General features: G+C 37.9%; 2 protein-coding genes across 3 annotated transcripts in view; one reads left to right on the top strand and one right to left on the bottom strand.

The window, feature by feature from the left end:
- The first annotated feature begins 153 nt into the window (after positions 1-153).
- On the top strand, positions 154-23,187 carry LOC117271825 (WD repeat-containing protein 37). 2 transcript variants are annotated; one of them, XM_033650272.2, is made up of 14 exons: positions 154-318; positions 2,475-2,642; positions 8,753-8,849; positions 9,426-9,521; positions 9,691-9,755; positions 13,148-13,283; positions 13,480-13,551; positions 13,858-13,902; positions 14,434-14,510; positions 14,619-14,856; positions 15,357-15,498; positions 15,996-16,130; positions 16,906-17,020; positions 17,303-23,187. In XM_033650272.2, exons 2-14 carry the CDS (start codon positions 2,505-2,507, stop codon positions 17,432-17,434), a joined length of 1,488 nt encoding a protein of 495 aa, XP_033506163.1. In that variant the 5' UTR covers positions 154-318; positions 2,475-2,504; the 3' UTR covers positions 17,435-23,187. The 2 variants fall into 2 exon arrangements, with proteins under 2 accessions (XP_033506163.1, XP_033506164.1); XM_033650273.2 differs by having other exon boundaries at positions 155-318; positions 14,622-14,856.
- Positions 23,188-24,131: 944 nt separating this feature from the next.
- The window catches only part of LOC117271575 (double-stranded RNA-specific editase B2-like), a 51,852-nt gene continuing 49,247 nt past the window's right edge, over positions 24,132-26,736 (bottom strand). The window contains exon 10 of the mRNA XM_033649847.2: positions 24,132-26,611. Within this exon, the coding sequence (XP_033505738.2) occupies positions 26,447-26,611 (165 nt within the window). The 3' untranslated portion in view covers positions 24,132-26,446. The remainder of the gene's footprint in view (positions 26,612-26,736) is intronic.

Here is a 26,736-nt window from a genome sequence, read left to right as displayed (position 1 = left end):
ATATGCCGAATTTACAAGCAGGTATAATATATTGTTGGCGTGTAAACATATCCTAGAAATCAAGAAACTAACCCTTTTTGAGTGGAGTGTGGTCTGGAGCAATACTACAGCTGATGAAGGTGGCTCTTATTGTGAAAAACCCCGGGCCGGAATTGGCTTCGTTATCTTCTCTCACGTAGCGGAGCTCGTCAACTGTCAACACGGATCCTGGACAAAAAAAAAACCTGCGTTGCTTTCTCGCACATAGAAGAAAATGTTAGAAACGGCGACATTCCCCACAATATCCCGGAATAAAACTTCGTATTTGTAGACTTTCTGGTAAGTTGAATTCCATGTTTGGGAAGGTTGTCCTGTCGTTAGCCTATTACCGTTAGCATGTTGGGCACCACCAGCTAATCGGGATAACGGTAGCTTTGCTTAGCTTAACGCTATGTTGAGCACTGAGCATCGCACTTCAACGAGACTAGCACTGTCTAGACTTGCTAGTGTTAATATTCACGTACAGCTAGGGAATTGTATTCATTCTTAGTTGTCGTATCTTGTCCTCAAATGTACCGAAACACAATGTAGCCAAAATTTGTTTTTTCCATATCCCTGTCAGCAAGAGGAACTAACTACCAGTCACCAAGGTGTCTGATAGCTAAGTTACACAAGGCAGTTTCTTATGTCAGCAGAAAGAGATACTTACAGATGACAGAAGCAGTGTTGTGTTTGTTAGAGGCAGGCTACTGATTCATGTGTCCATAGACCTTCTTATGTCAACTCAAGGGCAAAGATTAGTGACAGCTGGAGCCAGGCTTATGGTGTGTCATTACTGTGATATGAGCATCCATAACAATGACTCCCTCATCCTGATACACATGTGATTGAGTCTTGTATGTCACTGTACGTATGTCTTTTGAAGTGAGCAAAATAAGATGAGAAAATAGGAAGCTTGCTTTCCTCTTAGCAGTCAATATGATAGCATACATCATTATTATCTGATCATGACAAACCTTACAACATGCAGGATAATTGTAAAATTAATTATTAAACTCCAGTTACAGCAAGGAATAGGCGAGATATCATTATCAGCTTTCTCATCTATCATGAAACAGTGTGTGGTTTATTTAATGTCATGAATCCTGAAGAACAAGTCAGTTGCACGCCCTAACACTGTAAAGTAATAGTTCTTCCTGAATGATTTCTGAAATACAGTGATGAAGCAATAGGATGAACACAATCAAAATAAGTAATTTATTAAGCAAAAATGCGTAAAACATTTACTGGTTTCACCTTTTGTCTGTTTCAGGTAATATATAAATCTAAATAGAGTTTAGACAATTAATGGATTAATTAATGGATAATTCATTTCAGAAAATTATTTTTTGAATTAAAGGTACCAAAAAATAACTTGTTACAATGTTTCAGATGGGAAGATTTGCTTGTTTATGCACTGCAATTACTAAGAACAGTCATAGTCCCTGGAACACAGTCAGTGTACAGTGATTGGTCGGACACATGAACCAATGCTGCCATTTTAAAAAACCCGTTAAGTCGTATAAACAACAGACAACATAAAACACAGACAACAACTTGTAATGAAAAATGCAGACAAATGGGCCGACAGTGAAGTCCAGGCTTTTCTGAGCATGTATGCTGGCTGGGAATGTGTTGCGTACAAGTGACATTTCTTTACTAATTGCTGGCTGGCATACATCAGTCACTTAAGTATTCCTTTGGTGAATGCAAACGGAAAAAGCCCTTGAAGGTATGTGGTTGTTGGGGGAGCTCCTCATTAAGTAGTTCTTCTCAAGGAGTCCCCAGGACTGTCTGGTCCGAACACACCTAATGTGATACATGTTACAATGACTTCTATCACGAGCAGCTCAGCGTTTAGGCTATGTTTTATTGTTTGTTTGTTTGTGTATCCTGGCATGACAAAATAGATACCGCCCAAGTCTAATTCTTATTGATATATTTAATGCCTGTTAAAAATCACAGTTGCAGCTTGCCTTATAGTCCAATATGATGAACACTAGATTTGGTGAAGTGATTTTGCTATCAGAAGATGGTCTTGTGAATATTGTAATTGATTTTTTTTGCCCAGCTCTAGTTTAAACATTTCAGCTTTTTTTTTCACAAAAAAACCCCAATTTCTGCTTTTTAAAAAAGGAAGAAACAATTCTGTTGTTGTTTCACACTTCTCAGTTTCTGTCCCAGTAATCCCTCATGTTCCACCTTAAGGTACCCACTATGCGTGTGTGGAGTGGGAACACTCAGCAACGCTGTCTCACACTCATTCACTTTGTCATTTCACACATTCACACAAGGAAGCTGCCAAATACAACCACTGCCAAATGCAACAGAGTCGTCTTATATTTTCCACTGACAATTGTTGTTGAGTGAGGCACTCGCACCCAGATTATTTCAACCAGGATTTGTTCTCTCGACCCTTTTGGCAACTTTTTTATCCTATGATTTTGTACTTTCAGATTGTTGTAACATCAAGTTTGGAAGGAGGGATGCCAGTGGAGAGTGGAAGCGGTGCTGCTGCCCGCCAGGCCAAGCAGAAGAGGAAGTCCCACAGCCTGTCCATCCGCAGGACCAACAGCACCGAGCAAGAACGCTCGGGTCTGCAGAGAGACATGCTGGAGGCACAGGTGATGACTCGCTCAATTACACAGTGATAATACATAGAGTCACAAGGAAAATGCACTAAATTATAGTCATTATTTCTAAGTAACAACCACTAGAATCACCAGCCTGAATTCCAGCTACTTCTCTAGTGTGAAACTACACTCCTGTCTGTCATCATTAGCTTGCTGTCCTGCTGTTGCTGTCAGCACCCGTAAGCACTCTTGTTGTAAGCCTAAGCCAATTAGGTTTTTATGCACCCGTTTAGAGGGTACATAATGGTTTATATTGTTGCCGGCTTAAGCATGCAACAATTACAGCATGATTGTTGTGAGGTTATTTTAACTCAGTGGTTCAAACAGATGGATTCAGTACAGGCTTAGGCATTTGCTCTTCGCTCAGGTGGATTGGTTAGATCAGTGGTGCTCATTCCTGGTGTCGTGGAGTAAGAGCCCTGCTGGGTTTCAATTTGGCAAGCTAATAAGGAACTGAATTACTCCTGGGATGCAGGGTAAACAACACAGTGACCTACAGTAAATTATCTGACAGGATGGTAAGCCAAAAAAAAGGAGTGAAAGCCACTGAATCAATGATTGGCTTCATTCCATTTAGATTTAAAGTTATGGAATGGGGAAAGTATCAAATATTGAGTGTGATTAAATGGACATAAATATCCCCTTAATGAGGCTTAAGCTGGTTAAGAACATATTTAGGACATGGTGTTTATGTGAGCACAGAGAAATTAAGCTATTCATATTCCCCATACACATCCATGTTTGCTTTCAGAGTACTCCAGCTAGCATATTCGGGTTTCTCAAAAATGTAATGTGGGGTTTATATGCTCAAACACATAAACAGGATACACCAAAAGCCTGATCTTAAAGGGGTTATTCATATCCATGTAAATGCACATCATATATGCACTCTGTGGTTAAGCTCAGTGAATTTTTACCTGCAAATTTGAACAACTTGAACATGTTTAGGTTCTCTGCTGTCACTCCTTAGTTCCTCCCGAGCCACAGAGGACAATATACCTGGTTTTCACAGGCTCTGTGATACTATTTCGGTAAACTGGAGTAATCTGAGCATCGTGTGTGGTTCTTTTGTGTTATATGATACAGCAAAAAGAGAGGTTGCATGGTTTGCTGTGTCATGCTAACTGGAGATCAAGTAGTAGCCGAATACATGAAATCACAGTTAACAGTGTTTTTTGTGCCCCAATTGGGAAGAATGTTTCTTCTCAACTTTTTATGGTTAAAATGAAATGAAATTGTACACATAGTAACAGTAAAGACTGTCACTTGAGATCTCAAAATCTTCAAGTTTAAGGGAAGCTGAATTACTGTATGCTGAGTCAAAACCTAGACCATAATAAGTTTCAACAGTGTAGTTTCATTCATTTGAGGTCTGCTTCACCTGACCTAATACAAACAGCATTAAGGTATTTCTTTGAATTATTCCTACGTATAACTTTTATGCAATTTGAGAATCTGGACATTAAACTTTAGCCTATACTCTTTGCAGAGGTGTTTTTTATTGATGGCTGAACTCTGTTTAGCTGTTTTGGCTTACTTGGACACTTGAACAAAACAAAAGCATCGTTATTGTTTGTATTAGTAGCACCTGTACTTCTGCAATGAAAAGTCAAAATGTTTGCTGTGTAAAAGGCCTTTAACCACATTGAGAAATTACACCAATAAGCTTTTGTACTGATTTCCCCGTGGTACATTTATGGGAGGTAAAACCTTCATAGAGTGCAAAATTTGATTGTGGACGAAATGATTAAGTCTTACTTTTTTATATCTGTAGAATGCTATTAATCCGAAAAATGTCTCTTGATGGTGAGCAGAGGTTACTTCTTTTTTTAGTTTCTTGATAACTTGTAAATACATGTGACATCATAAATGAAAGAAAGCGGTTTTATTATTGCTACCTTGCCAGTGTTTAAAGACCCACCGATTGGGAAGCTGAACTTTTGATGTATAGTTGAACCTAAATAACTATGCAGTCCCAGAGCACAGAGTTATTCTGGATTTTGGCCAGTTGCAAGGAGCGGTTTCTAACCGAACATGGTGCAAACAGTGTAATCCTTTCCTCATGACTTGTTTTTTCACTCTGGTCCCATTTGATCCCAGTCCTCTGATAATCTGGAATCCCTCATGAGAATGGAGGTAAGTTTCAGGTGTCTAGCCCTCCGTGTTTCAGACAGTAGTGTAACTTCCCACATAGTTTTTAGTGCTAGCTTTCGTTGTGTAGGTTTGGTGTAGTTTATGTTTGATTAGAGCTCAGAGGTGGTGTTGTATGCTGGTTCTCAAAGTGATCTCTCTATTTTGAATCATTCTCTTTTTAAATGTGATATTCCAGATATTCCAGCTGAGCAATAATTAGGGTTCAATCACACACCTACAGTAGTTTTTTATTTTGCTAAAGGGAAGTAGAGTCCCTGTCAATTATAACTTGGGACCCACCAGAAGTGTGTAGCAGTGTATTTATCTACAGACACACTGCCCTCCGCCTGTATTTTTTAATTTTCTTCTTATTTTACTATGTTTGGGACGTTCCTGGGCACAGCACACAGGTGAGGTCAGGATTTAATAAAAAGGTAGCAACCAGGTGTCAGACTGAAGCAGCACACATCTAAGAGAAAGCTTTGAAATTCATGGACACACAAAAAGCACAAATATAATGAGGCAAAACGCCAAGCAGACAAAGCTTGTTCCGAAATGAAAGTGACTTTGGGGTCTGCTTTTATTTTTACCTTGGCTGGCGATACTGCTTACAAACAGTAACCAACAATTCCTGCACAGTGTGCTTATGAGATGATTTCTGTTCAAATGAAGGTTTTGGAAAGCTGTAGGAGGCCTGGGCTCCTTGGCCTGATTATGTTTCCTAATCTGAACTTCGAACATGCTGAGTAAAATGTGCTCCCCAATCTTACTATATAATGACAAAAACTCTGTCTGTGTGTGTGTCTGTGTGTCTGTTCCACGTTTTTCTCCTCACTGACTTGGTCAATCCATGTGAAATTTGGCACAGTGGTAGAGGGTCATGGGAGGATGCAAATTAACTAATATTATATCAATTGGCCAAAGGGGGCGCTATAGCAACCAATTGAAATCGCAAACTTTGAATGGGCATATCTCATGCCCCGTATGTCGTAGAGACATGAAACTTTGCACAGAGATGCCTCTCCTCATGAGGAACAAATTTGCCCCAAGAACACATAACTTCTGGTTATATAGATTTTCCGTCATTTTGAATTTTTTTTGAAAAACACTGAAAATCGATCTCTTCCTAGGAAGTTTGACCGATCTGCATGAAACTCGGTGAACATAATGTAGGGACCAATATCTAAAGTTCCCTCTTGGCAAAAGTTGGAAAACTTACGAAAACTGAGCTTCTATAAAGCAATGAATATTGCGGAGGGCGTGGCTCATCACGTAAAGGTGTATAACATCTCAAGGGTTTCACAGATCACCACGCAACTTTGTAGGCATATGACCACACATAATCTGAGGGGACCCCTCCATTATTGACCCCATCAAACAAAATGGGGGCGCTAGAGAGCTAATTTCTTATCTAGGCCTAACCACCATATCAATTTTACTAAACTTGGTAGATATGTAGAACTGGACGCCTCAAGGTGACTTGAGAAATTTAATTCTAATTGGCAACTGGGTTGCGCAATAACAGCAGAAAAATGCTTAAAAATGGCTAAAATGCGACCAATCACTGTGGCTCCCCCTGTGGCCCAATGTTGTTGTTTTTTTTTTTTTTTCTAATTTTTGGTATGACTAAGTCATGGTATGGTATGCTGTACTCAGTGGATATGGACTAGTCATAATAATGAACAAAAACATGAGAATAATTGAATGAAATTTCCCTTTAATAGACACAAAAAAGTTAAATAGGAGCATCTGCCATGAGTGTTTGCAAAGATTTCCCAGCATTTGGGACTTCTGTCATACGTTTCAATCTGTATGCCACAATGCTTTTTGTTTTTTCAGCATTGTGTGATGTAGTCAATCTGGAATTGAAATGTTGTATAGGCATCTCATGTCAGATATTTGGTTCAGTCTTAATTACTATTACATGCTTAAATGAATTTGAACAAATCAGACAGGCAAATACTCCAAATTAGTTGCTCCATACAGTAGTTTTGAGTTTTATTTCTTCATAGGACGTGTTCTACAGCCATTGTCAATGTATGCAAGGCTTTATGTGACATGCATATGTACATTTCCTCCATGCTGCAGCCTTTCCTCTTCTTAAGTCTTTTTTCTGTGTGCACTGTAGCACAAACCTTTCTTCTGCCAACATCAGCCTGTGAATGCTAACAGCACACTTGACTGATTTCTTTAGAAAATGTAGCTGCAAGCAGCAATTCAGCCCAAGCAGGAGTGCATTATACAGAGTACTCTGCAGTCAGGTACAAAGACACACTGACTGAGCAGTTTGATCGTGATTGGAAAAAGCTTTGCGTTGTTGCCCACTTCCTGTTTGTGTCTGTGCTGCCAACCCTGTCATAGCAAATCTGTCTGTAATGAATTATGTTATGAACTGCGAAAATGTTAGAACTATCTACTCACTACAGGAATAGCATATTCAGATACATTATACTGTAATTCATAAGTAGGACATATAATTTTGTATTCCTGTTTTGAAGAGAAATGGGGTATTCATTGTTGATTTTCAGTGGGTTTAAATGAATACAAATTGCATTTGATAATCAATAATACAAAATTCCATGTGGAAGTTAGTTATAAAAACACCAATTACAGTACAAATATTTAAACTTCTTGAATTTAACCATGTATTGTGGCTTTTTTTTTAACTTACTTTGAGGCACAAATCAGCAACTTATAGTCATTTTCTTCCCCTATTAGTCTATACTCTTCATTACATAAAGAATATTGTGATCTCTGGTCATTACAGGAGGATTTACTATAATGTAAACTAGTATTGGTTGTCGTGAACATGTCTTGAACACACTATTGAGTTTAAATTTCTGATCCTGAGGTAATATGTATATATGTGATAATGTAGTTTATATCACACCACAAGCAATTTACGAGTTTTGAATACTTAAATGTGCCTCTTACCAATTAGATAAATGGTCTATAATTTATTTTTAACTGAAGCATTACACTGCGGTACGTTAGAATTATGTGTTTGCTTCCTAAGAAAACCAAGCCAGCAGTCTAAAATTTAAGACCTGTTCGTAGGCTCTCTAAAAACACATTCAGACATTTGTAAGGCGCCAACACATCCCCAGTGCTCCATAACCCTTTTATCAAGTTTTTCCTTTAATGGATACCTTTATTGATTCTTTCCTGTTTGAGCCTGAAACAGGAGTACATTCCTGTTTCCTTCCTCAAGGTTTTATTGTGCGATACGAGTCTTTTCTTCCGTTTTGTTGCAGTAATATGCTTGTGTCAAATGATAAACTTTCATTGTGTGAAGGCTGTCATATGCTCCACTGACTCTCATCTCTATGATATCTTATTTTACTGCATAGTTTTAGTTTATTTTGGACATTGGGTTTTTTTTTCTGACCTTTGTGATTTATATTTATTTTTTAAAAAGCCTTTTGTAGACCTGTTTTTTTTTTTTCAGGTTGAAACCTATGATGATGAGATAGCCAATGGTCTAATAGCCTAAAATAGGAGCTCACAATCTTTTATTTTCTAGGACCTCCAAGCAGATAAGCATGTGGTATTACTGCCAAGAAATTCACATCCATTAAAATCCACCAAAAAAAAGAAAGCCAAACATTCACCGGTTACAGCTTTTCAAATGTCAGGATTTGCTGCTTTTCTTTGTCATAAATGATACTAAGTAGAGCATAGGTTCTGTACAGATTGTCAGATAAAATAAGGAATTTAAAGACGCCACCTTGGGCTTTATAATTTTTCACTATTTTTAAAATTGTATAACCAAAACAAATACTCAATTTATCAAAAAGGTAAGTTGGCTATAGTGAAAACAGTTGTGAGTTGCCATACATGCTCACTGCAACTAGTCCTTTACTCAGTATTTGTCCTGAAGCACCAGCCTCACACACCTCACACACCTCTCCTCAGTGATAAGATGATGTTTCCAGGTTGTTTCATGTCCTCCTTTTGTCTCCCTGCAGGACTCCAAACTGCCTCTGTCTCTGAGGAGCAATCTGCTGGACCTGTTTAGTCAGATCGAGAGGGAGTTTGAAAACCTCTACATTGAAAACCTGGAATGTAAGTCAGAGATTTTATGGGTTTTATGCAGTCTATCAAAAGCCAGTGTAGCATTTGAATGAGAAATGTTTTTGATTGCGTCATAAAGAGCAAGAACGCATTTACAAAACATAATGAAAGGAGGGCATGTCTGTCATCCACTGTTTGACTTTCTTTGAGAAGAATTAACCAAGGTCATTTTATATGGATTCGTCTTGCTATTTAACTGATATAACTTGCATAACAGTTTTACTTTTACAGTAGTCAACATTGAAATTAATAAATGGTTAATTCCATTACAAGCACGAGCATCTTTGGTGTCAGTGCTGAGTCTTGGTACAATTACATGAGAGATCTCTGTCTTGAAGAGGCCATTGCAGGACTTCTTAAGCAGAATAACTTCAGATTCTCTCTGCTCGTGGAACAATTATGTAATACTTGACTTGCTAGCCATTTACCTAGCAATAACACAGCATGTATTGTTTTTTTCTGACGTGAGCCTCTGTGGTGGGTCTTCATATGTACAAAAGAGGTGTTGATGGCAGGGAAATCTGTGCTGTGTTCAGTCTTTTAACACGTGACCCATTTGACTCTCAGTACGCAGAGAAATCGAAACGCTGAATGATCGCTTGGCTGCAGAAGGACAGACTTTTGAAGGGGCAGATTTAGCCAAAGGAGCACTGAAAACTAAAGGTGGGACCCATTTCACTTCCTAGTTCACCTCAGGTTTATGTACATTTGCATTTCAAGTGTATCAAGTATTTTAGATAGCAGTTAATGTATGAAATGTCTGCTTGAATTTCATTATTATAATATTAATTTATTATCCATTTATATCTCTGTTATTTCTGACAATCTACAGCAAGTCATAGCACCAGCCAGCTATCACAAAAGCTAAAGACGACCTACAAGGCTTCTACAAGCAAGGTATATAGTGTTTTAATTTTTTGCCATTGCAAAACAGGTAGAGTAACTATCCAGAAATGTGTAAATCATTGTTGTGCATATTGTTGGTTGTAGTCTGCTTGCATAGGTGTGTGTTTACATTTACTGGCTTCATCAAAGCATTGTTGAAGATGCAATGGTTTGAGAAATCTTTCCATTGGCTTGTATCAGGGAAGGTAGAATACAAAAGCGTGAAAAGCTTGAATTGGTAAATTGGCTCCTTTGTTTTCTACCTCGTCAGTGCACCATCACATGATTTTGAATGTTTAAGAGAAGAACTGCTGTCTTTTTTCACCTTTTTGCTCGTAGCCGCGTTCAAACTCTTGCCATGCCAGAGTAGGTGGATCCCGCAACTTCAGCGTAACCAGTTGGGAGTTGTGGGGTGGAGACTCATGGGTAACTTGTTGATTTCTCCCCCTTGTGTGCCAATATGCATGAACAGCCCAGCCAGGGGGTCGACACTCCCTCCCCAAGAGACTTGGTCATTCAAATGTAGGAGTTTGAGCTTTTCTATCAGTTCTGTGTGAGATAAAACACAACTTTTATTATCTCACTAACAGGCTTTTTCAGTTGCACCTCCTTGGTTTTCATTTAGCTTCTTGTTGGCAATCACATAATGGTACACTATGGAGACATCTTTAACACAAAGCAGTTGTTACCTCAAAAGTGCTTTTTGTGCCTTGATTAATAAAATACTCAAAGTGGAGGAGCTGCTTTAGATCATTGCTCAGTCAAGGCAGAGTGTGTGGTCTGCTGAAAAGTGCTTGGTCACATCAGATTTTGCTGATATTTTTTGTATTTTGGACTGGACTTGATCCCTTTTGTATCTCTTAACAGAGAATTATCAGATATAGTGTATTCAAAGGCCCAGACACACCAAACCAACATCAAAGAACTAGTGATGATGAATGTTGCGTCAACTCACACGTACATTCTGCGCCTACGTGAGAAGAAATAACTCAATAAAAGCAGGCGGTGGAATTTTTCATTATTCAGAAAAAAAACCCCAAACGACTGGCAGGATTCAAGATGCTAGTTAGCCAGTTAGCACATTAACCCAACCTGGTGTTAACAGAACAAACTATTTTTATCATGCACTAGCAAACTGTAACAAAAACCATCATGAGCAGTTTCTGTTGAAGAGCTCAATGACGAGAAAAATAATCTTAGCTCGTATAACAAGTTTGTTTTGAACTCATGCCCTCTTGACGTTAGTGTCAAGAGGGCTTTAGCATCAAGAGGGCATGAGTTTTTGTTTGCTTTTCTCACTTCCATTTCACCAAGGGCTGACTAGTACCAGCAGTGCAAAAAGTAGCGCGGTAGTCGATCACCAGTGGCCCGACATTGACCAACAACCAATCGTACACTTGGTGTTTCAGGGCCTTAAAGAAATCAGTTTTCTTAAATTACAAAAAATTAAACAGTACATAATGCAAATGATATCAGACCATGTATATTCAGTAACTTTTAGATTAAGCATGACTCTTGCTCTCTGACATCTAGCTCAACCATCACTAGATTTTTGAAGCAGATTCCAATATTAGTATTTGAGAGCTTAAAATCTCATAACAGTATGGTATTTTTTTTTAAATAGGAAGACGTATACATACATATTTTCATTAATTATTCGTTGACATATGCACCATTACCAATAAACATACAATGAGCTAATGTCAGCCAATCTAATATGGAAAATAAGTGCTAATGTTTCCATAACTGAAGTTATATACTGATGTAAAATGTATCTAGCTAACTGATTTATTGACAGTAAAATTGACTGTAAAAAAAAAAAAAAAAAATCTCGACATGGCTATGGCAGACTACACACTGATGCTACAAACTGTAGAGCATTAACCTGCTGGGTGCGTTAGATTTGCCTCTCAGCCAGTTACTTGAAGCTTATTTTGCGATGCTTCGCATTTCCTTAAACCTTCTAGTCCCTGAGGCTTCTTTCTTAAACGTAGCATGTCGCATCAGTGTTTCATTTGTGCTGGATTCACCATCATTCTCAGTACACAAATTACTGTCCATCCAGAGTCAGCTTTCATTTTTACATTGCCACACTGCATTTGCATTAGCTGACAAATCTTAACTAGCAAAATCATGATACACTGAAGTTAAATAAAACAAAAACCACACTGTTTATCATTCATATAGCATAGAAATAAAATGCTTAATAGATTTATATTTTTTATAAGAGAATCTGCCATGCTGCTTGCTAACAACCAGCAACCACTGGTTCCCACCATGCTTAGCAATGGTATTTTTCATCCCATCTTTTTTGTCAATTATATCTGTTTATTTTGACTCTAATTTGTTGACTTAATATGTTTTTAACAGATAAAGAATTTGAAGGATCCTCTCTGTTCTATATGTGACCTGAGATTTATTTTTCACATGAATGATGCCGTTCGTTATGCTCTCCTGTTTCATTTCAGTTGGAACTTATTTAGTGGTCTATTTCCAAAACGAACCGAGAGTCCAGTTTGTATCATCCCCATCTTTAATGTAAACACTTTGGCCAAACCTTGATACAACTGACAATAACTACTGATCAGTTCCTTGTCTCACTATAACACAGTATTTTTTGTCCCCTCTTCTCCCCCTTCTAGATTTTTTTTTTTTGTTGCAGTTTTGCATTTCTAGTAATCCTGGTACGATAAATGCAGTATACAGTACTGATACTTAATGTGTCTGCATTTGTGTTTATACCAGACTTGGGTTGACTGGTCATTAATAGTGTTTGTTTTAAAGCAATAGGAGCATTAGATTGGTGACAACTCCACATAGCATATAAAATCAAGCTTAAAACAAACACCAATAAAGACTTTATTGGTAACCCAGGACTGATATGAATAACGCTGTTGTCAAACAAAGCTTCTTAGCCCTGGCATACTACAAGGACCCTGCTGAGCAGCTCCTCAATTCTGCTGACCCCGTCCTCCCTATATCAGACCAGGGTTCCTACACACCTCTGCAAAAGTCTGGAAATTTAATATTGGATCAGTCCCAGGCTGTAAAATGCTCGAGAAATAAGCCACAAGTGTGGGGAAATTTTGAAACCTTCATAGAAGTATAAATAGGGTATACCTGGGTTTCCTTAAAAACTTTTATAGATGTATTTGTTTGATGCAATTTCATTGACATTTGGGCTTTCAAGTTAAAAATGTGACTCAAAAATGATGTTGATGCCAATTTCCATGTATGGGAATGCTGAAACATGTCTCATGAGTAACAGACAAATCAGTCTTACGTAATACCCACTTAACAAAAAGATGTAGAAGCTATTTTGAGAAGAAAAGTGTGGAGGAACCCTGTAAGGTTCAGTACTGTGTTTTCCATCTGTGTTAATGTGAATTTGATGTCGGTGTCAGATTGTGTCCAGTTTCAAAGCAACCACGTCCAGAGCAGTGTGCCAGCTGGTCAGGGAGTATGTCAGCCACAGAGATGGCATCTGGGACCTTAGTGTCACCAGGACTCAACCTGTGGTCCTTGGTACTGCGTCGGCAGGTATTTTACTCATTTTTCAAACAGTTAATTTCATGTTAGATTTAGCTTCAGAAACTGTGCATTCAAACAGTCTGTATACATCAGGCATGTACCGTAAAAGCATTGTTGAATATAGACTGTGGTTAAAAAAAAATTCAACTCTAATGTTAAAATCTAATGTTTTTCCTTTCTTTGTGTCTACAACATGCCTCAACAGACCACACTGCAATGCTGTGGAGCATTGAGACTGGGAAGTGCCTCCTCAAATATATGGGCCATCAAGGATCAGGTAGAGTTAGAAATGTAAAGTACATTCATGAGAATAGATCTGGGCTAAATAAATTCATTAATACTGTGTTCATAGACAGAGCCTCTCTTCAGGACTGTTTTTCTGAACCCAAGTAAAAGTCATGTAGTTTTATAAAGTTGTTCATAATTCAGGAATGTAAGTACTCTTTTAAAAATTAATTCCCTTTTACCTTGTTAAAAAAGGCTAATTGGAAGCAGCCATCAGAAAAGGAGGTCAGAGTTGAAGCACAAGTTATTAGTGTGACATTATGACGTGATGTAATACATCTGTGTCTCTGTCTCGCAGTCAACTCCATCAAGTTCCACCCCACTGAACAGATGGCTCTAACAGGTAATGATCCAAAACTAAAACATCTGTAAATTCTCAAGGTAACAACCACATCAGTGCTTTTTCTGTATATTTATTTACTACAGCAGCTGCTGTCCTTTGGCTCATGGTCTTTCCACAAAATCTTTGGAAAGTCTGTGAATCCATTTGAAAGTTATGAATCTTTTTGTGATAGGCCTCTGTCATTGCCAGGCCCCCTTTTGGCCAATTGAAATGAACACATAAACACACCTTTACACACACACTTGACCTTTATGTTGAATTTCAGCCTACTAGCACAAAAAACTGTGGTTGCCAAAGGGTGAGGAAATGTTTGTGGATGACTGACCGACCAACCAACAGAGCTAAAAATGTGTGTCAAAATTAACCTCAAAATCTACAGCAACATTTCAAAAATTTCATGTCATTTTTATCCACCTACAATAACACATAAACAATCAACTCTATCTGTTCAGTCATTTTTTTTTTCATAATTCCAGGAAGGGTCATCTCAGCTTTAATAGTCTTTAATTGTCTCATCTCTCTCCTCCTTAGCCTCCGGAGACCAGACAGCTCACATCTGGAGATACATGGTGCAGCTGCCCACTCCACAGCCTGTTGCTGATATCAGTGTAAGCAGCAACAGCACTACAAACCTATTTATGTGTGTTACTGCACTCCCAATTGACTTTCTGTTTGGACCTTTAATTTTTTCTGAAACTTAATTCCGTTGTTAACAGCAGACACCCTGTGAAGATGATGTGGACTTTTCGGATAAAGATGAGGCTGACGGTGAGGTTGAGGGCCCAAACGACTGTCCTTCTGTCCGTGTGCCAACCACGACTCTGCGCAGCCATCAGGGTGTGGTGATCGCTGCTGACTGGCTGGTGGCGGGCAAACAGGTTGTGACAGCCTCCTGGGACCGAGCCGCCAACCTGTATGATGTGGAGACCTCAGAGCTGGTCCACTCACTCACTGGTAGGATGAAGGGAACATTGCACTGATGTCAATATGTGTTAATTATAAAACTTTGGTCCCCCAACACCATTTAAAATGTAGTAAACATTGAAAACATGTTATCATTATGTTGTGCTCAATGACGTATTATCATTGTTATTTTGTGTGCACATATATCTGATTCCCAAAGTCTTTTGTACCTTTTTTACTGTTCTCTTTAGACAATTTATTACTCTCAGAAAGAGATTATATTGAGTGTTGAATACTTCAAGCAGCAAGAACCCATTTTTCAGAGGAAATATTTTCCATGTTTCAGTTTTGGCAATAACGATACCTCCGCTCTTAACAAGGAGGTCAGACTGAGGCCACTTTGGAGCTAGGAGAGATTTAGGTGTTTGTCTCCCCACAAGTCAGCTTTGAACACCGGGGTGTCAGTGTCAACACCACCCTGCTGTCTGACACATTTTCTCTCACTTCGTGTTTTTGTGTTTGTATTTGTGTGTGCGTGTGTACGTGGTCAGGCCATGACCAGGAGCTAACCCACTGCTGCACACACCCCACCCAGCGTCTGGTGGTCACCTCATCCAGAGACACCACCTTCAGACTGTGGGACTTCAGAGACCCGTCCATCCACTCTGTCAACGTTTTCCAGGGACACACTGAGTCAGTCAACACACACACACACCCACCCCCACACACACACACACACACACACACACAAGCTATCCTATTCACTTTGCTCTATGTGTAGCCTGTTTATCATTTTTGTTGATTTTGTATTGCTAGAAGGGTAGTAAGCAAAAGTTAAGTGAAGTAATAAAGTGTGGCTGTAATCTTTTTTTGATATTACTTTGTTAATTTTATCTTTTTTCAGTTTCTAAATTTTTTTTTCTTTAAGTGAACAAAATGTAAATACACTTCAGTTTAAATGTACATGCTTGTTTTGTTTGTGTCACACGGGGGCGATAAAACCGTTATAACAGCCACATATGAGAGACTTGAAGCAGTCTTCCAGTGTATAAAACAATATATTCAATATTCAGCTGAATGAATATTAAATAATAAATACTGCTATCTACAAGTGAATTCTTAAAACATATATGGTTGGAACTAAACATCTTTATTGAGTCTAAATAAACCTGTTTTCTTGTCCTTCACAGCACAGTGACGTCTGCTGTTTTCACTGTGGGCGACAACGTGGTATCTGGTAGTGACGATCGAACTGTCAAAGTGTGGGACCTGAAAAACATGAGGTCGCCCATAGCAACCATCCGCACCGACTCCGCTGTCAACAGGTGTGTGAGCAGAGAATATGCTGATAGATGTGCAGTGGTGTTTTGATATATCTCTAGTGTTTGTTTTCATTTAGTTGTAGACATACAGCTGAATAAGCCTCTGCAACTGCCTGTTTATTTGTCTTTGACACAGTTAATAATCCCAATACATGATCTGTTGTAATTTGATTTGGATGTCTGTAATTGGGTTTCATTTTCATGATAACAGCCACAACTGAGATTTTTTTAAACAATAGTGTAGCTGCTTTACTTTTTTACCTTTATTCTGTTTATTGCATTATTCTTTGGCTGAAATGTTGTGGGACAGCAAATGTTTAACTGTTTGTGAATCAAATGTAAGTTTGATATGTAAACAATCATTAGTTGATCACAGACACTTGTTAATAATTGATTATGCTTAAGTTATTTATCAAGCAAGTTTACAAACATTTGCTGATTTAAGAATCGCAAATGTGAGGATTTGCTGCTTTTCTCTGCTTTATATCAGAGATTATTATATTTGTATCTCGGGTTTTGAACTGCTGGGCTCTGGGTTGAGGTTTTTAGATATTTTCTAACACCTAATGGACTAAATGTTTAATTTAAAAAAGGAAAATATTGTTAGTTGCAGCTATAATTGGATGATGACAACAAAAGACACTTACTTCTCTTGGACATGGTTGCAAATTATTATGGTTATAATTCATACTGGTGCTACCCTTAGACAAAACAGTGCCATGTGTTGCATTTGAAATCTGATTTCTTTCATACTGAATCGTCCTGCTGTTGTGTCCAGGATCAGCGTGTCGGTGACCCAGAAAATCATCGCTCTTCCTCACGACAATCGGCAGGTCCGGCTGTTCGACATGTCCGGGGTGCGACTGGCTCGACTCCCGCGAAGCAACAGACAGGTCAGTCAGTGGAGGAGGAATGGCCTCTCACTGGCTCTTCAAAACCTGCACACACACACACTTACTTTTCTATTCTTACCATTCTTACCTGGACTTGTGTATCTTATCTGGCACAATAAAGAAGACAAAAAATGTTCCAAAAAAAACAAAACAAGGAAGACAAAAGATTTTGTATTTGCAGCGACTTGTATTTGCAATGTTTAATAATCAGTCAGAAATTCTGACTCTTTCATCATTAGATTACTATGTTGCTTGTCACACAACACTTCTCTTGTGGTTCAGGGTCACCGGCGGATGGTGTGCTGCTCTGCCTGGTGTGAAGACAACACCTCCTGCAACCTGTTCACCTGCGGCTTTGATCGACAGGCCATCGGTTGGAACATCAACATCCCCGCCCTGCTGCAGGAAAAATGACCTCCACCTCCTGCTGATGTCACTTTATAGTGAAACTCCACCCAGAGTCTGTTATCATGCACGATCCTGCAGGCTTAAAAGGTGGCCTTAAAAGTTTACTTTCATCTTTCTTTTGTCTGTGAAGACTTGTCACATGTCGTAACCGATATAATTTTAGCAATCACTCAATCAAAGTTAAAATTACAGACTTTTAACAGCCATCTTTTGAGTCTGCAGGAGGTCAGTATTTGACACTTAAAGCTCGTTGGGGTCTGACCTCCCCAGGAGGAGGGCAGGAAAGAAAAAACGACTTGCGCCTGCTGTCTACTGCATCTGTCACGCTGTCTAACTCACCGCCGCGAATATATACAGAACACATTTGTGTGTCTTTTTGCATGGAAGCAAATCCTCACCATCTAAAAGAGAAAAAAAACCTGTGTACCACTAATGAAAAAAAGCACAGAAACATAACACAGAGGAGCTTCTTTGATGAAAACTAAAAAGCAGATGCTGATGCTCAACAGTTAGATCAGTAAGGTTCTTACTTTAGCAAATTTGATCTGTACCAACAGATTTATGTTTAGAGAAAGAATGGCATTCTGTTGCTTTAAAAGAAATCTGTAATAACTTGCCCCTTTAGCTTCTGCTTTGCTTAAATTTCTTGATTTCTGTGATTGCTAAACGTTTGTGCAAAGTGGTGGCACTAGAAAGAAGCCCTCGCTCTTTGATTCTCAGAAATTGACCCTACAGTCTTCTTTTTCCAGTCATCTTTTGAGTTTCTTAAACATTTTCTGCTTCTGGAAATAATTTGACAACACAAGCATTGTCTAACATGTGTTTGACTGGTTATCCATTTCGGTTAGCTGTTTGTTACCAGTGTTAAAAGCGGACTTTTCCTCTTGAGTTTCGTTCAAAATGTTTGGTCGGGCACCTGATTCATAGCTTAAACTCTATAATACATTTTAATACTGGCGATCATATAATCAAAGCAGCTCTCCTCTTGTTTGTCACTGTGACAGAGTCATAGACTCAGTGACAGAGTTCAGGAGTCTCTGTGTGATAAAGTAATGCACCTTTTTGAAAATCCTTACAGCTTTTTGTTGCTGTTGTAGAAAATTTAAAAAAACAAATGACCTTTGCAGCTTCTGCGCATTGTCAACACAGTCAGAAGGGACAACAGCTTTTCTTGTGAGTTTCAGCTGGTGGCTGATAGGATTGTTGTCTGCACAGTCAGACACTTTGGCACATAATGGTCCTATTCTGTAGTAGATGGCTGGGAGAGGAACTAAAATCGACTGGTTTCTCTTGTGTGGCAACCTGAAAAAAAAAGTGATTTAAAGCATTTCCTGTGCTGGCAGTGGTGCTGTGTTAGTACTAGAATGGTTTCTCTCCAGCGTGGGTCACTTGTACTGTGGTTTTGTTGTTCACCCTGAAAACAGTAGTGTCACAATACATATCAAGATTCTGGGTGGCTTTCACACTGAACCTGAACAGGCCTGTTTAAAGCAGGAACTCACTGGATGGCAGCAAATCTTCTTAATAACCTTGAGCTAAAGAACGTATGCCTGGTTGGTATAATGCTACATAAGCATGATTCACTCCAATAGAGAGATAGTGACTTCCTTAAAGGAAGATATATGTGATGTTACTGTTAATGTGCCATTTGCAAAACTATATCTAGCCTGCATGTGCTAAAAGACACAGAAGTATAAAATCTTAAATTACAATGATAGAGCCTGTGTAATTGTATCCTACAAGAGAAATGAGACCCATTAAATGGTTCAGCTCTCTTCTTGCTGTGGCTGGGGATTACACACCCAGAAACATCCTGGACAAAGCAAAATAATAAGAAGTTCAGAAAATACAGGCAGAGCGCAGGGCCTCCACAGATAAATACATCGCCACATACTTCGAGTGGGTCACAAGAGATGACTGAGGGACATTACTTATGTATGACTTTACTTTTTTTATTTGGAAAATTCTGCATACTATACCTTTAAAGTTGTTGCAATATAAATTTGCAGACTGACTAAAAGGCTTTATGATTAAGATGTTTGAGCTCTGTTTGACAGCCATCCAGGACCATGATACATAGCACTAGTATCTGCTGGGATCAGTATGTGGTCATATGACTGCAGCACTTATTTTCTGTTCACAGTGGTATGGTTCCTCTCTGTTTTTCTGCACTGTGGACCACACCAGTATGACTTCTCTCCAATGTGTTCTCTCCTGTGAGGAGACTTTAGTGTTTTGGGTGTGTTAGTTACTGACTGGAACTTCTCCAGCGTCAGTCCTAGTAGGCAGGTTTTTCTCCAGTATGACCTCTCACATGGTCTATGTGATTAGTCGCTCCGCTCACAGTGTTGACATCTGGATCTGACTGTGTTTCTGTTTCTGTAAAGCCATGAACCAGCCACTGTGTGTCTAGTAGACAAAAAAAAGTCAACTCCCTGCCCTGTTGACAGTTTATTGTTAGAGGCTGATAAATGTTCAGACATACAAGACCTGTGTGTAGGGAGGAAAGGGGATTTTAGTGTTTCTGTATGTGTGCAAATTAAATCTTTAGTCTGAACAACACCTGTTGAAATGGTTGTAAGGCAGGGCTGGGTACCGAGACATAACGCTTAAGATACTCTATGTAAAACTAATTGTTGGTATTGTTTTCATTTTGAAGGCCTACATGGACTCTTAAGGCCCTTTTTCCACTGTCAACACTTTTCCATGAACCAAGGAGCCTTCTTAGGAACTAAAGAACTTCACCTGTGATTTGACCAAAGAAACCAGGAGCTAAAATGATTTCCTGGCCTGCAAAAAGTCCTTACTTCAGGTGGCAGTACTGTAAAATGGCTCAGGAACTCTTGGCGTCAACTTTGTGACAGATTTAAAAGATTCAAGATGATGAGTTTGCGATGAGAGAGCTAGCTTGTGAATGTTAAAACAAGAAAAACACCTAATAAAAAATCAACACAAATAGACAACAAGCAATAAGAATAAATATCAAATAATAAAACAACACGATAGGTGTCCTTCCAGTGTGGTGAACACACACACACACACACACACACACACACACACACACACATACACACACACACGCTTTTTAGTTCCTGAGTTTAGTTTCTGGTATTTAGTTCATGGAACTATTTGGTCAAAAAAGGGCTTTAGGGAGTTTTGTCGACTGGTCCCATAATGCAGTATATAATGAGATTAATGACACCATAATCATCTGTGTGTCAGATATTAATCCATAAACGTATGCCATCTTAATTATAATGTTAACTTGAAGCTGCTTCTTGACCCGACTTGTTAAATAAACATACAATTCTAAAATGGTGCACTTTAAATGACAGGGGAATACTTCACCCATAATTTCATCGACAGTTTTGTTTACACAGGAAGTAAGAATAAGTAGCTAGACATTTCTTTACTTAAGGGCTTGAAAAATGATGAAATGTTTTCAGAAACAAATGTATCTATTGGCTCTCTTTATTAGTGTCTTGAGCTCAAACTTATAGCTACTAACTCTAACATCTGTCCACAAATCCTTAAACCTTATGGCACAAAATGAATATGAATACAAACATAATAAAATATTGTGCCTATAAAAATGTACATGGATAAGTCTACACAGAGATAACTCAGGGTACTAAAATGACTATTGGATCAAACTCTCATCAAGCCTGTAGAGTCCTTTTTTTTTATTAGTTATGAGGAAGTGTTACAGAGAAAGTTCTCATGTAAGGGCTTTTTAGCATGCGGGGAATAAAAGGGGTCTGCTGTTTTCAGTAGAGAAAGCAAATCATTTGTACTCGTTATAACTAAAGTAACTTACTTTAGTATAAAATGAGCTGATTTAATTCAACAACAAAAAGTGAGTAACTGATGTTTCTCGGATGCCCAGCCCTGCTGTTGTACCAATACTTGACATTATTGTAAAAAACAACAACTTTTTTTCTAGTTTATCGCAGTGCCCTTTAGTCATTAGTGTTGAAACACTGTCGTGAAGATTCTGTCAGTGTCATGTTTGTTATGGTACTTAAAAACTAGTGAAATTTTTGGGGAGTGTCGTGATGCGTTTGCTGTCACCTGCTTTGCTTTTCCACTGCCACTAAAACAGCCAAAGCTGCATTTAAGTGAATGGGAGAGGCTGTGATGATATATATATGTGTGTGTGTGTGTGTGTGTGTGTGTGTGTGTGTGTTTGTTTGTTTTAGATGATATCATGTGAACAAAGTATGTGTGTATGTGTGGTGATACAAATCAATGTCTCAAAACGTGTTAAATGTGATAACAGGCAGTTCCGACTGCAGTACAACTGTCAGGAGTTACAGCATTAACACAGTGAACAAGCACAGTTAATATCAAACTGATTGTTTTTAAGTCTAGCTTTAGATTTGTGGAGCGTTTTGCTGGATTGTAACAATGGTGTTCATTCACACAAGTACATTGACATGACCAACATTTCTGGGTTAAAAACAACTTTTTGTGTGTGTGATATACACAGATTCAGTGTGTGTATATTTGATAACACTTTACAGCTGCCTTATTGCAATGTATTAGCCCAGTGAAATGTACTATTAATGTACTATTAACAGTAGAAAAGTCCAATAAAAATTTGGAATTTTGGAGGTGCAAAAACAGCATCATTACATTTAAGATCAAATAAATGGAGATATTCAATAAAGTAATTACTTGTCAAAATGCAAATGTAAAGTGTTAACCTCCTCTTACTTTAAAACCATAACATTTGTATAATATAAATTGTAATATATGGAGAAAATAGCCAGTTTTGGCTGTATAGTGTATTTCAGCTGCAGCAGTTTTATTAGCCTTTATATCTCGATGACATGATCCCGCATTTCATTTGTTTTTATTTTGTGTAAATCCATTTTACTGCTTCATGACTGATGACATAAGTTCATCTGTGAAAGGCTTTACATTCACATCAAACTGAGTTCATTTGGGCATTTATACCAGGGATGGCAAATGTTGTAAAAAAAAAATGAGTCGAAATTAGAAGTTTTGCATCTGGCTATTAGTGTGATGCTAATTATTAATTAGTAATAGAAGTTATTTATATCAGTTCCCAGGTGTAAATTTATATATTTTTAACTGCAAGAAAGCCCTTTTGCTGAAAGTCCTTAAATGACTTGCAACATTATTTTGTCTTTATTCACTTCAGCTGCAATGTGCAATTGTTAACAATAGTTTTGGCAGACACTGGACAAGAGACCATTGTTGTGCATTTCCCCAAATCCCTTCTGCACAAGGAGTCATCCCTGGTATGACTGACAAAACATTTTGTTTGTGTGATGGAAATTAAAAAGTTGTGTGTTTGTGTGTGTGAATGTTCGATCTTTAGTTTATCCAATACTGTTTTTATTCCTTGTGGAAAATTTAAACAAGTTTCATGTACTAAACTGCATTTTCTACCAACACTGAGCCACTCTGCTGCCACATTCGTAATAATGTTAATAATGTTCAGCCACACTGTTCACACTCTCAGTCACAATGACCAGATCACATCATCACTGAGCATCGGCCATCTCAAATCCACCGTCGTGAAGCCTTGTTAAACTGTGGCTCGTTGGTGTTACCAGTGTTTTGTGTGATCAAAGTGGTTGATGTTGAACAACGCACATCACAGTTCAGTTCTCAGAGAAAAAAAAACAACCTGTTGGATCTACTTGACAGCAGTTTTGTGGGTTATAGCTGTGTAACAAGGAACAAGCATCTGCTTGTGAAATCAGAATAAACCATTTGTGCTGTTTGAATGTTCTCCAGTGGAGTTATTTTTGAGTTGTTTGTTATTTTCTTTGCAAAGTCTTCAGATTCAGTTAACTGTATACCTGCTCAACACTAAACAGCAGACAGACTTAGCAACTAGCTGGTGAATAAAGTGGAACTTTTAGCAGCTAAAGAGCCAGGTGTTTTTCTCAGGAGCTGGTGGAGACCAAACCAGAGCTAAAAGGAGAGTGAATGTTAGACCTACATCAGGTGGACACAAACATGTCTCCCAATGAAAAATGACTTTGTTTAGTATCTGTAGTGGTAGTAAGTTGTTTGCTAAAATATGTCAAAATAACTAAGTGATACAGTGAAGGCTATGTATTTGTCAGCTTAATATCTTTATTTAAAAAAATCATCAGTTTGGTTCATTCAGTTGAAATTACTTACTGCGCAGACAGCCTGGTTAATGGTCATCAATCAACCACATGCTACACACTTACACACTTGAAAAAACAAAATGTAAAATGTAGAATGTTTACCTGGAGACCCAAGGATTTTGCAGAAACACATTATTCTAGTGCATTTGTGTATTTGAAATTTCCAGTTGCTTTTGAACTTTAATTATTTTGCTTTTTTTTTTTTTTTTTTTTTTTTTTGTCAAATAGAGACATTTGTCATGATTTTATCTGTACGTAGTCTATTAGGGGCTTATTTTATATTACCTATCTAAATTGTGGACATAAGCAAACATCTATTAACCTCCACTGACTGTGTAAAACTGGAGTTGCTATCATGTCTCAGTAAGCTAAGTCCATGAATAAGCTTGTGTGGCATGTGTGCTTAAAGTGTTTTTATTTTGTGCATGTCAAGGACACCAGACAGAGTATTAAGATCCTTTTTTTGGACAGTGTGAAGCACTCCTGAAAGAGGCCATTTTCACACACCCAATCAACAGAAGTTAAGCTTTGACTCTGATGTGATACAAACAGAAAGTAACACAAATAAGATCATTTATTCCCAGTGATAAAAATAGTCATGACCAATATAGACTACATCCATTCTGCATACCTAATAAAAGTTTACATAGTATTCAACACCAGTCTTTCAGTAAAATTACTCTTTTTACGCAGTTGTTACCTCAGATGACTTTTCTATAACTGAACACCAAAACATAAACTAACAAGAATACTTTTTTTTTCTCCTTGAAAATAAAAGCCTTTGGGATATTTTTAATCAAATAAATCATCTTAAGGGATAAAAGGAGAAAGGACCAAAAAATATAAACACTAAACAAAACTTAAATTATAAACATTTCTTTTTTCAATAAAACCTAGATTCCACATCTAGTCTCCCTCTAGATGGCAGCCCGCCTTCACTCCAGGGCCTCATACACACTCTGGAACTCTACAGCGCTGTTCAAAATGCATGACATGTGAAAACGTCAACATAATTAACCAGGTGAGACATACAGTTACACCAAATGTACATTACTGAAACAAAAACTAAACAAACACAAACAAGTAAGAATAAAATTAAAATGTGACATGTAGTATAGAAGTAAAATAAACCAGAAGCTGTTGTTACTAATAAAACAAATTTTGCTTTGCAGTCGTCAGGTATTTGTATTTACCACATTATGGGGGAGATAAATCTGCTCACAGTCACATTGTGGGGACTCACTTCCTGTTGGGTAACAAAATGCCAGTCCCCTCAACAAAAACCATTAAATTTTAAGGGTTAAGACTTGGTATTTGGTTAAGGTTAGAGTATGGGTTGGCATTCGGCATGTAATGGTAAGGTTAGGATAAATCACCCTGGCATTGATAGAAGCAGATGTAATGTCCTCCTAAGTGACAAAAACAAGTTTTTTTGTGTGTACTTCTGTATTGTAGTTTGTGAGGACCAGTGTTAGGAGTAACTAGTTATATGTAATTATAACTAGTACAAACAAAGGAAATTGTGATCAGTTACAGTTACTGAAAAACAAATATGGATATATAATATTAAATTACAGTTACTAATCAAAATGTTGGTGATTACAAAGGGGCTACATATATCCTTTCCAGGAAAAGGTTTATACGTAAAATAAAACATTAATTCTGGTGCTTCGTATTGTAAGTAACCAAAATATAATAATTACTTTATTCAAGTAACTGAAACTTTAACAGGATAACTAGTAATCTGTGGCCTGTTACATTTAAGTAACTTAAGTAAGAGAGGACCAATATGGGTTTTAGACTGTAAAAGTGAGGACACTACTGGAAAGTGAGGACATTTTATTCTCACTACAAAAGGCTGATCCGGGGCTTCACATTATGTCATTGAAGGTGTCTTACAAGTATATAAATACAAAAATTACACAAGATAAAATGGGATGAATGGGTCCAACTGTCTTTGGGTATTTGATACTATTCACAACACAACCCGTGACCCCCATTCTCATTTAGGAGTGTCTTTCAGTCTATTTCCTGTGGGACTATGCAGCATTTAGGCCATGTTTGCAATAAGAAAAGAGATGAAAAACCTCCTTTTATTCTCATTTGTTAGCATCCAGAGTTATTCCAAGATGAATACCCCAATGGCTAGCCTTGTAGTCACAACAGATCATCTGAAATTAAGCCTTAATTTTTTTTTTTTATTCACAAATTTGTATGCGTTTGTCAATAAATACAACCAGATTCAGTGCGTGACTCCACTTCTAATAAGCTGATTGGATTTTTGCCACCAGTTTATTGATGTTCTCTGTAGTTCTTTTCACCAGGGAGGAGATTACATAGCTGTAGAAGTTCCTGATATCAGACAAGTGTTATTATAATTATTAATATTACTATTTGTACTCAACCCATTTCTACACATCCAGCTCTAACTGTGCAGTTGTTTTGCAAGGTAAAAATTACTGATTAGTTAAATTCACCTCTAACACTGAAATGAAATATCTTCAGTATTACTATGAGGTTTTAGCAATGTGGTTGTTAAGATTTAAACTAGCCATACAAGCTAGCATTAGCTTCCAGGGCTGAAATTAGCAGTTTTGATGTAACTTAAGCAAACGCTACACACGAAGAAGCTGACTCCAACTTTTTCCTACATTTCATTTACTTTTCTGAATACTTTGAGCTCATTTGCATAATGAAAAATTCTGTCTAATCAGTTAATTAATCATTTCTAGTAGGATATTATAAATTAAGGTGAAATGAACTTTCTTCTCAAATTAGCATCACATTCTTTGTACCTTATCCACTCACAAAGAAAAACATACATGAACTTCACTCTGACCATCTTCAATCTTTAACGCAGAGTTTTTCACACACTGATGTTGAAGTGTCCTAGTTCTGAAGGTTTTCTGAGCCAAGTTCCCAGCCCTCCACCCTGTAGAGCACTGGTAAACTGCTGCATCGCCCTTTGGTAGCGCCCGGCAGCCATCTTGGAACCAGAATATGTCCCTGCAGTGGCTTCTTCACCATTCAACTGAGAGAGAAAGACAGAAACATGATTTGTGTCATAACAAAATGCCAAATAAAAGTGAGATTTGTGGATGGTTAAGGAGATGCTTCGCAGTGTTGCGAATACATCCACTGTTTGTGGTGGAGTAA

Source organism: Epinephelus lanceolatus, chromosome 12 (genome assembly GCF_041903045.1).
Source record: "Epinephelus lanceolatus isolate andai-2023 chromosome 12, ASM4190304v1, whole genome shotgun sequence".
Classification (NCBI taxonomy): Eukaryota; Metazoa; Chordata; class Actinopteri; order Perciformes; family Serranidae; genus Epinephelus; species Epinephelus lanceolatus.
Note: the sequence above shows the minus strand (reverse complement) of the source record. Positions and strands in the feature narration are given on the sequence as shown.

Excerpts from the sequence above, each read along its gene's own strand:
- LOC117271825 (XM_033650272.2), top strand. The coding sequence starts at position 2,505 with ATGCCAGTGGAGAGTGGAAGCGGTGCTGCTGCCCGCCAGGCCAAGCAG. Across the intron at positions 14,857-15,356 it reads GCTGGTCCACTCACTCACTG|GCCATGACCAGGAGCTAACC; the intron begins GTAGGATGAAGG and ends GTACGTGGTCAG. Across the intron at positions 17,021-17,302 it reads TCCCGCGAAGCAACAGACAG|GGTCACCGGCGGATGGTGTG; the intron begins GTCAGTCAGTGG and ends CTTGTGGTTCAG.